We start from the raw sequence: 15560 nt of genomic DNA on the forward strand, positions 1-15560 counted from the left end.
CCGGAATTAGATTGTCCAATAAAAGTCAGCTACCAATTAATTAGGCCAATGTCTCATGCACGCAGCATCAAAAAACTCAGTCTTAAATTAGTATGTATTTGAAATATAAACAAGGAAAGAGAACCAGTTTTGATCATTTTAAATAAAAATACCTGTAATAAAGGAAATTCACATAAAGCAGGTGATGTCGATCCTATTGCCTAAATTTTCATTGTCTAAAATTGTTTTAGTAAATGGCATATATTATTGCGTAATTTAAACAGTTTTGGTCTCCTTAAGAATAAAATACCAGCCAAAGATTCTTTGGGCTGCAACTGTCAAAGGTATTACTGCTAGTTTTCTCTAATTTGGAGATGTCCTTAAAAAAAAAAAAAAAAAAAAATCAAGTCTTGTTACTTGCAAGACCTGGAGGGCAAGGTCGAAGCTCATTGGTAGAGTCCCTTGGGCTGAGGGCAGGGCTCTAACCCAGTGGGCTGCCGGGCAGCTGGAGGGCGGGGAGGCCTGCGACGGAGCTTTGAGACTATTGGCTGCGTCGTGGGAGGAGGGTGTCCTGGACCGCCAAGGCCCCTGCAGCCGGTTTCTACGGCAACGGAGGCTCGAAAGAGCCACTCAGATTTCGGCGCTCGCCCCCAACTCCTCTTTCCGGAGGGGGGCTGGGCGGCCTGGATTTGAGGGACTGTGGAGGAGGCATGGGGGCTGGGAGTTAAGGGGACAGGGCCTTAATTGGACCAAACCAATTTAGCAATGCCTCATTAGGAGTGTGTTGGAGGAATTGGGCATGCGTGCTCACTTGAGAAAAATCAGCCACATAGAAGGGCATAAAGAAAAAAGAAAGTGTCTTATAATTCCATCCTCCTCTGACCTCTCCACTGGTAACATTTGAACACCAAATCCTGGCACAGAGTAGGCTCCCAATATTTAACAGGAGAAAAAGGAATGAAGAGGAGAGAGAGGGAAGGAGTTTGGATGATGTGGACAACGTGGCGTGAGACGAAGTACCCGCCCTCTTAGTCTGAAAGAGACAAACCCCTAAAAGCTAATGGGGTATACCACAGACAGGGATACGGGGATGGGCACGCGTGAGGAGGAGGGGTCGATGGTGCCCTGAAATGAGTGGGATAGCCAAGGGCTGCTTGATTCTATCTTGGTATTTGGGAGACCTGACTCTGCAGAAGGACTCCCCGGCTTCACACGCCGCTGGCTCTAGCACTTACCAGCTGCCAAGTGCTTCAACTCTCCAGATCCCAGTGTCTTTGTATTTGAGGGAATAATAAACAGTACCCACTTCATTGAGTTGGTGTCAGAACTAGGTTGAGATAATGCATGCCTGAAACAGAGCAAACAAGCAAGTAACAGTAGCTATTATCACAATTGAAGAAGGGGTAAGATTTGACTAGGGGGAAAGAATGGGGAAGCTAGAGGGTACAGGTAAGGGGTGAGGAGGGAGCAACAGTGTGGAAACAATGCAAAAGAGTAGTAGTGGATGTCATATAGAAAATCAGGGGAGATGATAGCCAGAGGCAAAAGATTAACAATGAAAACTACTGTATACTGTGGGCCTGCCTGGCATTCTATCAAGCCCTTGACATGGATTATTTGATGTCAGTTTCTCAGCAGCCCTGAGGAGGGAATTACTCAACTGACAGAGCAAACTCGCTATTGCTCTAATTTGGAGAAGTCCTTAAAAAAAAAATTACTCATTTTCCTATTGAGGAAACCGAGGATCACAGAGTTTACCAGGCCCATCTGCAAAGACATGACAGAATCAAACCGGGTCATTTATGGGACTGAGAATCATAGTTTAATCGAAGGTCCATATACCATGTCTCTACAAAGTTAGAAGTTATTCAACAATCTCACAAGTGTTAAATAAAATATGTTCAATTCTCCTCCTTGATGGCTATACCTTCCTAACAATCTGTGTTTTTTTTTTTTTTTTGGCCGGGGCTGGGTTTGAACCCATCACCTCTGGCATATGGGACCGGGCGCCCTACCCGCTGAGCCACAGGCGCTGCCCACCTTCCTAACAATCTGGAAGGCTAAGTTCAAATTAACATTCTTGGCCAGGCATGGTGGCTCACACCTATAATCCTAGCACTCTGGGAGGCTGAGGGTGAAGGGGTTGTCTAATTGCAGGAAATCACCAGCTACTGTCAGCAGAAAGTCAAGTCTGGGTGAGACCTGGCAAGTAAGGAGTCCCAGAGGAGACAGGATGGGTCAGATAGGGCCTGGTGGGCTCCAGAGAGGGTGCAAAATCTTTGAAGATCTTCAAGCAGGTAAATAATGTGATCAAATTTCCTTTGGGGGTCAATTACTGTGGATTGAAGGAAACTAAGGTTGAAAGCAGGAAGAATAGTGAGTTGGCTACTGCAGAGTTAAACTCTTCCATTAAAGTTCTTATTTTTAAAGATACAGGAAATGGGTTCCTGTCTCTGCAAAGTCTACAGGAATTTCTTTGAAGTCTTGTGTTTTGCAATTATTTTGTTGTTGTTAGCATTAATACATGAAATAGTTTTTTAAAAATAAATTTCCCTTTCATTCCAAACCTCAAATATCCAGTTGTCCTTGGCTTAAGTGATGTGCCCACCTCAGCCTCTTGTGTAGCTGGGATTACATTAAATTTTGTGTGTCTTAGAGATTTTTCCATATTAATACAGACACAATTTTCCTTTTTAACAGCACCACTGCGTACCACTGTTTGGATGTGCCATAGCCTGTCAGACCAGTTCCCTACTGACAAGCAATCAATGCTATTTCCAGTCCTTGGTACCCCAAGTAATGCTGCAGTTAGCAGCCTTGTACTTATTAGTACATCTTTGTATACATGTCTAAGTTTACCTATAGATTTATTTCCTATAAATGATATTATTGTCTTAAATATAGCATGGATTTTATTTTTATTTTTTTGAGACAAAGTCTCACTGCTGCCATGGGTAGAGTGCTGTGACATCGTAGCTCATAGCAACCTTGAATTCTTGGGCTCAATCCTCTGGCCACAGCCTCCTACTACAGGCGCCTACCACAACACCCAGCTAGCCTTTATTTTTTTTCTATTTTTAGTAGAGATGGGGGTCTCCCTCTTGCTCAGGCTGGTCTTGAACCCCTGAGCTCAGGTGATCCACCCACCTTGGCCTCCTGAAGTGCTGGGATTACAGACATGAGCTATTTTTTTTTTTTTTTTTTTTGTAGAGACAGAGTCTCACTTTATGGCCCTTGGTAGAGTGCCAGGGCATCACGCAGCTCACAGCAACCTCCAACTCCCGGGCTTAAGCGATTCTCTTGCCTCAGGCTCCCTAGTAGCTGGGACTACAGGCGCCCGCCACAACGCCCGGCTATTTTTTGGTTGCAGTTCAGCTGAGGCCAGGTTTGAACCCGCCACCCTCGGTATATGGGGCGGGAGCCTTACGGGCTGAGCCACAGGCGCCGCCCCAGACATGAGCTATTGCACTTGGCTGCTACATACTTTTTTTTTTGAGACAGAGTTTTGCAACCTCAAACTCTTGGGCTTAAGCAATTCTGTTGTCTCAGCCTCCCAAGTAGCTGGGACTACAGGCCCCACCACAATGCCTTGTTGTTGTTGTTGCAGTTTATCATTGTTGTTTTGCTGGCCCCAGGCTGAGTTGGAACCTGCCAGCCTCAGTGTATGTGGCTGGCGCTCTACCCATTGAGCTACAGGCGCTGCCTACATAATTTCTTTTTTTTTTTTTGAGACAGAGCCTCAAGCTATCACCCTGTATAGAGTGCTTTGGCATCACAGCTCACAGCAACCTCCAACTCCTGGGCTCAAGCAATTCTCCTGCCTTCACCTCCCAAGTAGCTGGGATTACAGGTGCTTGCCACAACGCCCAGCTTTTTTTGGTTGCAGCCATCATTGTTGTTTGGTGGTCCTGGGCTGGATTCGAACCTGCCAGCTCAGGTGTATGTGGCTGGTGCCTTAGCCACTTGAGCCACAGGTGCTGAGCCATAACTTTTTTTAACATTTATTTATTTATGACAGAGTCTCACTCAGTTGGTCACCCTTGGTAGAGTGCCATGGCATCTTAGCGCATAGCAACCTCAAACTCTTGAGTTCAAGCGATTCTCTTGCCTCAGCCTCCCAGGTAGCTGGGACTATAGCCTCTGCCACAGCGCCCGGCTATTTTTTGGGGGTCTTACTCTTGCTCAGGTTGGTCTCGAACTCATGAGCTCAGGCAATCCACCTGCCTCAACCTCCCAAGTGCTGGGATTACAGGTGTGAGCCACTGTGCCCCGATTACGTGAATTTTAAATTTTGTTAAGATGGTGCCAAAGAGTTTCCCAAAGTTTTGTTTTGTTTTTTGAGACAGAGTCTTACTCTGTTGCCTGGGCTAGGGTGCCATGGCCTCAGTCCAGCTCATAGGAACCTCAGTCTCCTGAGTTCAAGCCATCCTCCTGCCTCAGCCTCTGGAGTAACTAGGACTACAGGCGCCCACTACCACACCCAGGTAGTTTTTCTATTTTTAGTAGAGATGGTGCCTGTTTGCTTAGGCTAACCTAACCTCCTGAGCTCAAATGATCCTCCTGCTTTAGCCTCCCAGGGTGCTAGGATTACAGGCATGGACCACTGCTCCTGGCCTCCAAAGATATTAGTCTATGTTTTTTTTCTTTTTTAAAGACAGAGTCTCATTTTATTGCCCTCGGTAGAGTGTCGTGGCATCACACAGCTCACAGCAACCTCTAACTCCTGGGATTAGGCGATTCTCTTGCCTCAGCCTCCCAAGTAGGTGGGACTACAAGCACCTGCCACAATGCCTGGCTATTTTTTTGCTGCAGTTTGGCCGGGGCAGGTTTGAACCCGCCACCCTTGGTATATGGGGTCAGCGCCCTACTCACTGAGGCGCCGCCCTAGTCTATGTTTTATTTTAAAATTCTGCAAAACTTACATTCTCAGCCATAATAAATCTGTGTTTATTTTTCTGTACAGTGTCCTCTCTCAAGTCTTCTTAGTCACATTGACAAGCCAGCAAGTGGCACTGTATGGATCCAGAGGCCTGGCACATATTTGGCACACTCCCATGGAACCACACCCTCAACTCTGGTCTGATCTGACCCCTGCTCATCCTTAGTTTGGTCTGTACTACTCCACTGTCCAGCCATACTGAACTGCTTCCGGGTGCTCTTTGTCAGCCCTGCCTTGAGTTGACAAAACAAGGAGCACTTTGGTTGAGAATAAGGTTGGAAGGGAGCCTCCTGCGAAAAGAACTGGGTGCCAGGCTGAGAGTTCTGAGGGAAAAAGTGGAGTTTCAGAGGTTGTGATATACATAGGAATAAAATGATCAAAGTGCCAGGTTGACAATTTAGGAAGATCATTTCTTCCTTAGTCTGTCTAAAAGGTCCTCTCTGATACCTCTGCATTACCCCCAGGCAACCTGTACTCTTCAGTCCTGGTCTTACTCAACCTCTTGCAAACTTCAGTACAGCTGTTACCCCTTCCCATTTGCCCTGGCTTAAGTCTCTGCACTCTTTTGTTCTCCTTCTCCCTTTCTGGCTGACCTGTATTTCCATCAGGGAAAACTCTCACATGTCAAAGACTCACTCAGGTACAACCTTCTTTCCCTCTGCTTTCTGTCATGACCTATTAGGAGACTGTGAAATCAATGTAACAGGTCATATAAGCCTTTATAAAAGGATAAAGCAATAGAACAGAAAGTATAAAGGCACATCATGCACAGGGCAATATTGTTTGGGGAAACATTTCACATTTAGAAATAAATGTGTACGTATAACGTATGGTGGCCACAGCAGGAAATGTCTATCGTACCATGGAATGTGGTAAAACAGTTTGAAAGCCACTGCTACCACTTAAGTCCAGAACTCTCCTGGGAATTTAAGATCTGTATATATCCAACTACCTCTTAGACATTGTTTCTTTGTTGTTGTAGTTTGGCCAGGGCCGGGTTCGAACTTGCCACCCTTGGAATATGGGGCTGGCACCCTACTCGCTGAGCCACAGGTGCCATCCCCTCTTAGACATTCTTTTTTTTTTTTTGTAGAGACAGAGTCTCACTTTATGGTCCTCGGTAGAGTGCCGTGGCCTCACACAGCTCACAGCAACCTCCAACTCCTGGGCTTAAGCGATTCTCTTGCCTCAGCCTCCCGAGTAGCTGGGACTACAGGCGCCTGCCACAACGCCCGGCTATTTTTTGGTTGCAGTTTTGGCCAGGGCCGGGTTTGAACCCGCCACCCTCGGTATATGGGGCCGGTGCCTTACCAACTGAGCCACAGGCGCCGCACCCTCTTAGACATTCTTTATGGAGACTTTATATATTTATTTTTTTGAGACAAAATCTCACTTGGTCACCCTTGGTAGAGTGCTGTGGTGTCGTAGCTCACAGCAACCTCAAATTCTTGGGCTCAAGTGATCCTCTTGCCTCAGTCTCCCAAGTAGCTGGGACCACAGACACCCGCCACAATGCCCGGGTATTTTTTAGAGGGGGTCTTGCTCTTGTTCAGGTTGGTCTCAAATTCCTAAACTCAAGCAAACCACCCGCCTCGACCTCCCAGAGTGCTAGAATTACAGGTGTGAGCCACCATGCCCAGCCCTCTTTATGGAGACTTGAAACAGAACATTCCAAAATAAAATTCAAGACCTTCACCCCCAAATTTGGGTTTTCTCTTCTATTCCACATCTTGGGAAAGTCCCCACCATCTATCCAACTACAGAAGCTGGGTACCCAGGCATCATCCTGAGTAATTAATCTTCTCACAGGCCACGTCAAATATAGCTCCAAATCTTTTTTTTTTTTTTTTTTAATAGCTCACAGCAACCTCAAACTCTTGGGCTCAAGAGATCCTCTTGCCTCAGCCTCCCCAGTAGCTGGGACTATAGGTGCCCACCACCACACCTGGCTTTTTTTTTTTTTCTATATTTAGGTAAAACGGGGTCTCATTCTTACTCAGACTGGTCTCACATACCTTAGCTCAAGCAATCCACTGGCCTTCACCTCCCAGAGTGCTAGGATTACAGATCGTGAGCCACCACACTGCACAGCCTGCTGAATACAGCTCCAAATCTTGTTGACTTCTAACTATCTCTTTACCTTGCTGTTTCTCTCTGTCCATTTCCACCTTCCAGGTCCAAGTTATCATCATCTCTCATCTGGGTAAACTATATTCCTTTTCCATTTGGGCTCTCCTTTGACCCACAAAATATCTTGAATGATATTTTTAAAACACAACTCTAATCGTGTTACTCTTTTGCTTAAAAATCATTCAACCACTCTTCACCATTCTTAGACTCACTTTTGTAAGGTGGCCTACTGGATGTCCCCACACTCTCCAGCCTCATCTTATAACATCTTCTCCCTCTCCTTCTCTGCATTCCAGTCTCACTGGTTGGGCTGGACATGGTACATTGGCAGACAGCACCCATCCCCACTCTATGTGCCTTCCTTTGCTATGGATCCTGGAAATCTGAAACATTTCCCATTCCCTTGCAGCTAGGGCTCTGGAAATTAGATGTATTTGCAGAAAGTTTGGAAGGTGGAAGGAAGCCAGTTTTAGCTGCTTTTACTTGTAAATATGGTTGTGGAAACATGAGTGCACAGAGATCTATGGCTTTGTGGAGGCAGGAAAAGGACTCAGCATTTCACTGCCCTGGTGTGGCATTGGCAGTGGCTTTGTGATCCCAGAATCCTGTCCTTGGTTGGCAGCCTCAGCAGGATATCTTTCTGAGAGAGGTAGTAGCTTCCTTGGGAGGTCAGCTCTGTGGTATTCTAGGAGTCATCCCTAATACCCAGACTAGGGCTTATTGCTTTCTTCAATAGTTAGAGTGGTTTCTGTTTCCAAATGCAGATACACTGGACTTCATTGTTTTTAGAGTTGGCTGTGTCTCCTCCCACTATAGGGATGTTTTAACTTGCTGTTCCTTTTGCCTAATACCCTTGCCTTTCCTTAACCCCCACTCTCATCTCTCTTCTCCTTTTATATCCTTTCTATTTCAGTTTAAACATTTTCCCTGGGAAGTTATCCATGACCCTTAAGAATGGATCCACTTTTCTTGTTAAACAAGGATTTCACCTTGTGTATTTCTTTGAATGCATTATTATAGTCTGTAATATTTTGTGACTCTAGCATTTGAACCGCTAGGACTTGGTTATCTAGCTCACTGTTGTATTCCACGGCTTAGAAAGGGCTCACTGGGGGGCGCCTGTGGCTCAGTGAGTAGGGCATCGGCCCCATATTCTGAAGGTGGCGGGTTCAAACCCGCCCTGGCCAAGCTGCAACAAAAAAATAGCTGGGCATTGTGGCAGGCGTCTGTAGTCCAGGCTACTCGGGAGGCTGAGGCAAGAGAATCGCCTAAGCCCAAGAGCTGGAGGTTGCTGTGAGCTGTGATGCCACAGCACTCTACTGAGGGTGACAAAGTGAGACTCTGTCTCTAAAAAGAAAAAGAAATGGCCCAAATAGAGTTGGTGCTTAACATATATATGTTGAATGAAATGAATGGCATAGAGGTAGCCAGACTAGAGGCTCTGAGGATAAAATCAACCTTCCTAATATGACTGACAAGTTCCATGTCACTTCTTTGACTTTTCCCTAACGACATCTTCCTGTGACTTTCAGCTAGCCTCAACACGTTGTGTGTTCTCTGGCCTCCAGGCCTCTACAGAGACTGTTTCTCCTGCTTTAGTGTCTTCTCTTTTACCCTGGTTCTTACTCACCTTGCAGGTTTCAATCAAGACACTGTCTCTTCTAAACTACTTCAGACAATGCTATACTGTTTGCATTTTATTTTTCAGAACAAGTATTTTAAAGGGATTTATATGACTGTAAAAATTATTGGCACATTACTTCCCCATATCCCCCCTGCAAATGCACTTTCTTGTTCAAGGTAATTTATGCAGAATGCCTTGCACTGGGCCTGGCTCTAACAGCCCTCATTATTGGTTGAAGTTGAATGAATCAATATCCTTTAGTCAGCCAGCCTCAGTCTGGGGCTCTCTGCACACTTTGCAGAGAAGTGAAAGAATTCCAGTGAAGAATTCTTCACTTCCATAAACATTGAAGGATTGTAATGGGGGCTGCTTGTTTGGGAAAGGAAGCTGGGGGAAGTTTGCTATGCTTTAGCCCAAGGCTGTCCCTGGACTGCTAGGCAGGAGGCCCTGGAGCAGATCCTGTGGGGGATGGGCAGGGAAACAGTTTCTTCCCCGGCTCCCTCCGGGAGTGGGGAGTTGGGAGGGGTAAGGAGAGGGAAGGTTCTTTCTAAGGAGGCTCCTCCACAAAGTGCCTGCTTTAAGGAAGGGGGTGGGGAGTGTGGTGAATGCGGGCTTTCTCCCAGCCTGTGGCCTCCAGCCTTGAGAGAGGGAGGGAAATCACTGGCAGAGAAGAGGGATAGGAGGGAGGGCAAGGGGAGGGCCTGGTTGCTTTGGGAGACAGGAAGAACAGGGGCTGAACCAGCAAGAGCTAACAAGGCCCCAACTCCAGATCAGCTTTGGAAATATCCTCAAACTACCAAGTCAGAGTATCAATATACTGGCACTTTTAACTTTTAGGATCAGATCATCTTAACATCTTGAGCTGTAAAGTCCTTTCAGAGGGTTATGTCTGTGGCCTGCAGGGCACTGGACCCAGAATCCAGAGACCTAGACGGTGTCCTGCTTACAGGTCCAACCTTCACATCTCTAGAGGTGACTCTGGGCAAAGTTTCCTGGACCATTTGACCTCCACCCACTTCTCTCTTCCTTCTGGGAGAAGAGAGAGTATTTTTCTAAAACCCAAGAATACTTTGCATCCCACTCCTGGCACTTACAATAACTGGAAAGAGTGTCCCTTCCACTGGTTTGTAATCTCCTACAAGGCAGAATCCGGCTCACTTGTTTTATGTTTTGGAACTGTGGTCTCAAACCTGGCTACCCACCAGAATTGCTTGGGGATGATTACATAAAAATATTTCACTCACTTCAGTGACTCTGACTTTTTGGAGGTGGGTTACTGCTTAAAAACTTGAGTTTTAACACTGTGCTAAGTGATTGTGATGAGTTGAGTTTAGGTTAACAACTGCAGAGGGCCTGGCAAAACAAAGCAGGTGCTAAACTGTTGCCTTCAGGGGTACGAAATTTGCAAGGCAAACACGTAGTGTGTAGGGAAGGAAGGACTGAACTACAGTTATATACTGTACATCTAACTTTGAAAGGAAATAGAGCACCAGTGTTAGCAATACAAAAGATAAATATTTATTCAGAACAAAACACTCAATTTTACATTCTAAGCCACAAGGAAATAGCAAAAAAAAAAAAAAAAAATATATATATCAAAAGAAAGACAAAAACTAAAAGAAAAGTAGTGTACTGTCTTTTCTACTTTAACTTGGTAACAGTTGACCCATGACCTCTCGCTTGACCTATTTCCCAAGTACATTTCTGAGTTACAGCTTACACATAATTCCAGGTTAAAATCATCTTTCTCCTGAGAGTCAGGGGGTTGTAGATGAGTTCAGCTAGCTGCTTCTCTAGGGTTCCTAGCAATTGAAGGTAAGGTGCAAATGTAAACCTTTGGTAGGTTTCTTTACTTAGGGGCACCCTCATTTCTCACTGGTGGCAATCAATGGGGAAGGGTGGTACCCAGGGAGCAACAAAGTTGAAGTCCGTTCCTTGGTCCCTTCCCATTTTCTAAGTATTGAGAAGACCCTGCTAAACCTTCTCTTTCTGCCCCCTCCCCCAGGCGATCTCTCAGCATTCCCCTGGGTTCATCATTCTGGAGAGATCAGACCTGGGTCCTCAAGTGTGGAGGAAATTTGTTGTGAAGTGTGAGAGGTAGTGGAATGAGCACCGGGCTTGGGGTCAGGGAACTCTGCTATAGGCTAGCGCTGGCACCAGACAGCTATGTGAATTTTGACCCAGTCATTTAACCTCTCTGGGCTTTTTTCATCTGCTGGAAAACCAAGGGATTGGTCCAACTCTCAGGTTCTTTTCAGCTGGAGTATCCTTGATTCCATGATTCTATGAAAAATGTCTTCTGAGATACCAAAAGAGCTGTCACAAAGTCCATGCATTTTTATGCCACAAGACAGGCCCTTGGCCACCGTTCAGAGCTTATTGATTCAGATTATATACACTTCAAACAACACTGGTTTCACAAATTCTCAGACCACAAACATTAAAAGCAGCAAATTAAAAGGGGGAGGGGAAGAGCTGCAAAGGTAGACACTCTGACATAAGCCACAGTCAACAATGTTTTCCATTCAACAAACACTGATTATTATAGAGTGTCTACCACGTGTTGGGCCCCCTACCTAGTATGGAGGCATAAAGATGAGCATGGCAGCCCAAAGAATGAAAATCCAGGGAGAAAACAAGGTGTGAAAATAAAAAGTACAAGAAAACAAAAAATACAAAAAAGAAAATAAAATTTAAAAAAGGGGAGGGGTGATACATCTGCACGCTACAGTTTACGTAGTTGTTACTGATGACAGAGTCACCAATTCAGATCAGGCTTAAATGAAGTAAACTTGGTTTAAAAAGGCATAGAGAGATGTCTCTTGTAGCTTTAAAAAAGGTCTCCTTCAAAAACGATAAAAAACGGTTTAAAAAAAAGTTTTGGCACTTACGAGGGGTAAGCTGGCTGTGAGTTCACCTTGGCAGTTAGGCGGGTGTTCAGTGCCCGGCCACGCCGGTGAGTTGAGCTGCCACGGAATTGTGAACTGCTTTGGGACACTGGGCAAAAGCGTGTCCTCGTTTGCCACAGAGGTTGCACACGATGCCCTTCCGGCAGAAAGGGCTCAGGTGCCCCTCCTCCCCGCACCTGAAACACCTGTCCTGCGTGCAGCTGCCGCTCATGTGGGTCCGGGAACCACATTTAAAGCACGTCTTGGGTTGTCCCTTGTACCAGCTATAGCCCCTCTCCGCCCCAAGGAAGAAAGCCCCCGGCAGATGCCTGACCCCACCCTCCCCCTGGCGCAGCTCGATCTCGCACTTGTATTCCCCGGTCCAGATCCCAAACCTGTCGGTCACTTTCACCGGCACTGCCAGCACGTCACAGTGGCGCTTAAGCCAGGTCACAATGTCCTCCACATCCACCGTCTCGTTCCGGAAGAGGATGAAGAGAGTCTTCAAGCTGGACTTGCTCCGCCCCAGCACCACAAAGTTCTCCCAACAGTCCTCCTGCTCTCGCTTCTCTTCGTAGACACGAAGGAACAGGGCCAACTTCTCTGCCGAACGGAAGCTCACGTCGAACTCGCGGCTTCCCGGGATCTGGATAACAGCGTAGATGTCGCTCGGGTCCATGCCGATGGAGCGCAGGATAAGTGCACCTACTACGAAGTCCCGGGTCGGGCAGGCGCCCTCGTCTCCTTGGAAACAGATGCGGACGAGGAAGCGACCCTTGCCAGGGCTCGCCGCTGGGCCCGCCGCCGCCGCCTGCTCCTCCTGGAGGGGCAGCTCGGCCCCGTCCTCGGCCTCGCCGGGCTTGAACGGGGCCGCCATGACCGCAACCGCCTCCGCCTTCTTCCTCCTGCCCGCCTCGGCAGCCCCCTTCTTCTTGCGTGGATCCGTCGCTTCGCCGGCCGGGTCCCTCCGGCGGCTTTTCGGGTCCCCGCGGCCAGCGGGGGGAAAGTCGCCGAGGTCCGGCGCAGCCAGGCCCGCTGGGGCACCGAGCCCGCCGCCCGCGCAGCTGCCGCTTTCCTCCTCCCGCCGCTGCAGCTGCCGTAGCTCGCGGAACTCGCCTTTCTTTTCTGCAAGATTCTTCACCACCTGGGCCCAGCCCATTTTCTCACGGCCGCCTTCGGCCTCTTCGGCCCGGGCGGGTGGCCGCGCGGGGGGCAGAAGCCGCAGCCGCCCCCGCTTCCTCTCTTCCTCCGCGCCGCCGCCGGTGGCCATTTTACCTCCTTCCCAGCATCCTCCACTCGCTCCCGCAGCCTAAGGGCGCCCATCGCGCGCGCCCGCCCGTCCGGCCTGTGGGGGGTTTGGGCTTTTTTTGAAATTCGACCCTTCTCTCCCCCGCCTCCCCCGAGGTATTTACATGCGGCGCATATTGGCCGGCGCCGTCCCAGAGCCCACTGGTAACGGCCGGTCCTGTTCTCCGCCGGCGCTCGCTGCAGCTCCACCTCCGCTGCCCGCGGAGGGATGCGGCGCTCCGAGGCGTCCCTTTCCCCCGCGCGGTTTGGCAGCCTCCGGCCTCGCTCTCGAGGATTTGGCATTTCGCAAGCGGCGGTCGATGATTTCATCCCGGCAGCATTACCAACGGCCCGCGGCCCAAAGGCGGGGCAGAGTTGAGGAAGCTCTGCCCATTTTGTTTTCTTTATACCTTTTCTATTAAAAAAACAAAAATAAAACTTAGCTCTCCCTTCTTCCAAAGCGTACCAAAACGCGTTATTGTTTTTTCCAACTTTGGGTTATGAATATTTTAAAACAAAAGTTGCAAGAATTTTACCATGAACATTTTACCATTAACTTTTATGGTTAAAATTTTACTGTATCACACTACACCTTTGACCATTCGTCAGTCCTTGTGATACATTTCCAAATAAATCTTATTGCATTTTTTTAAAAGACCTTCATCGTTCTCGTGACAAAGATGATAATACATTGAGTGTTAAGTGTCTGCTACTTTGCTAAGTATACTGCAGACTTCATCATATGGGAATATTGCAAAAAACGGTGGTGTAAATACACTCCACAAATAAGGAGGCAAGGGTTGGAGACAGTTAAATCACTGTGGGGCTTGTATGTAGCTTGTATCTTTAACCACTTCTGATGTGGATCAAGAACTGTACATCAGTCTCTCCAGGAGAAGCCTTTTTAACAGGCAGATTCCCGGGCTAAAGCCAGCACTTGTCAGCATCTCTTTTCCTTTCACATCTGTCTCAACTAGTGTCTGGAGGCATTGATGCTACATTAATACATTTGGGTGGTTGAGGGGATGGATTTAACATCACCTCCGGTCAGCTGTGTTTTCTTTGGCATATCTGTGTGGATTCTGGGGTCATGCAGTGACCTTTCCATGTTTAGTAAAAGAAAAGGAAGGCTCTGGAGAACAAAGTTGGAATATTGGTGCTTCAAATCTCAGTCCTATCACACTGGGCCAGTGACCGTGGTTTCATAATCTCAGTATGTTCAGACATAACAAAAAGATGCTAACATCTACCCTCAGAGGACTACTAGTAATATATTAATATCTACTACACTTATTTATTAGCACTGCATATTAATATTTACTCTCAAATATTCAAGGAGACAACCTGTGTCATAGAGTTTGGTCCAGAGTAGGTTCCTAGGGTTTGGTCCGGAGTAGGTTCCTAGGGTTCCTAGGGTTTCTGCCAATGTTAACATTCTTTTCTATTTTTCTCCCACATTTTCCAATTTTACTTACCATTTTGGAGTCCTTGTGCATTTCTGGCTTACAATCTTTCCCTTCGTCTCAACTCTAGGTACTGGTCTTAGGAAAGCCTCTGTTACTGATTCCTGTGGCGTTTGCACCTTCCAGTTCCTTCACTTTATATCCTCAGAAACCCTTTCCTCCATGATCATACATACCTGGAACTCACCATTACCAGAAACCTCTAGTCCTAGATTCTGCTCTCTCTCTCTCTTTTGTTGAGACAGTTTCATTATGTCACCCTTGGTAGAGTGTCATGGCGTCACAGCTCACTGCAACTTCAAACTCTTGGGGCTTAAGCGATTCTTTTGCCTCAGCCTCCCAAGTAGCTGGGACTATAGGCGCCCACCACAATGCCCAGCTGTTTTTCTGTTGCAGTTGTCATTGTTGCTTAGCCGGCCCGGGCTGGGTTCGAACCCACCAGCCTTGGTGTTTGTGGCCGGAGCTGTAACCACTGTGTTACAGGCTCCGAGGTGCATTCCACTTTCTTATCCTTTATGCATGCCTAAGTCTTCCCACAAGGAAGATATTTATAAAACCAAATAGAATCTGTGTATTTTATTTTTATTTATTTATTTATTTAAGACAGAGTCTCACTTTGTTGCCCTAGGTAGAGTAACGTGGCATCACAGCTCACAGCAACCTCAAACTCTCAGGCTCAAGCAATTCTCTTGCCTCAATCTCCCAAGTAGCTGGGACTACAGGCACCTGCCACAATGCCTGGCTATTTTTTTGAGACAGGGTCTCACTCTTAGGCTGGTCTCAAACTTGTGAGCTCAGGCAATCCATCCGTCTTGGCCTCCCAAATGCTGGGATTACAGGCATGAGCCACTGCGCCTGGTCGAATCTATGTATTTTAAATAATTTTTTTACTATCACACAATCAAATATCTATAAAGATCAGGCAGGTACCTTAAAGAAAGAAAATGTCCTGGGCGGTGAACTGGAAATCACATATTCTATCTGAAGAAGCAGCTGTTGGTCAACTCTAGATTATTGGTCTCTGAGAAGGCCCTAATGGGGGCAGATCTTCCAATTTCTATTTCTTTTTTTTTTTTTGGCTGGGGCTGGGTTTGAACCCGCCACCTCTGGCATATGGGACTGGCGCCCTACCCCTTGAGCTACAGGCGCCGCCCAGATCTTCCAATTTCTAAAGAGAAACCTGCACTTTAGTTTCTTCTTTTATGGGAAACATAAATCCTCTTTAAGATTCTCTCAGTTAGGCGGTGCCT

General features: G+C 47.1%; 1 protein-coding gene across 1 annotated transcript; it reads right to left on the reverse strand.

Annotated features, from left to right (window-relative positions):
* Window positions 1-10239: 10239 nt before the first annotated feature.
* On the reverse strand, window positions 10240-13363 carry ZCCHC3 (zinc finger CCHC-type containing 3). The gene has a single exon (XM_053574714.1). The coding sequence runs from the start codon at window positions 12828-12830 to the stop codon at window positions 11610-11612; it is 1221 nt and encodes a 406-aa protein (XP_053430689.1). The 5' UTR covers window positions 12831-13363; the 3' UTR covers window positions 10240-11609.
* Between the last annotated feature and the right edge of the window lie 2197 nt (window positions 13364-15560).

Source organism: Nycticebus coucang, chromosome 21, assembly GCF_027406575.1.
Source record: "Nycticebus coucang isolate mNycCou1 chromosome 21, mNycCou1.pri, whole genome shotgun sequence".
NCBI lineage: Eukaryota > Metazoa > Chordata > Mammalia > Primates > Lorisidae > Nycticebus > Nycticebus coucang.

Coding starts and splice junctions, on each gene's coding strand:
- ZCCHC3 (XM_053574714.1), bottom strand. CDS start 12,830: ATGGCCACCGGCGGCGGCGCGGAGGAAGAGAGGAAGCGGGGGCGGCTG.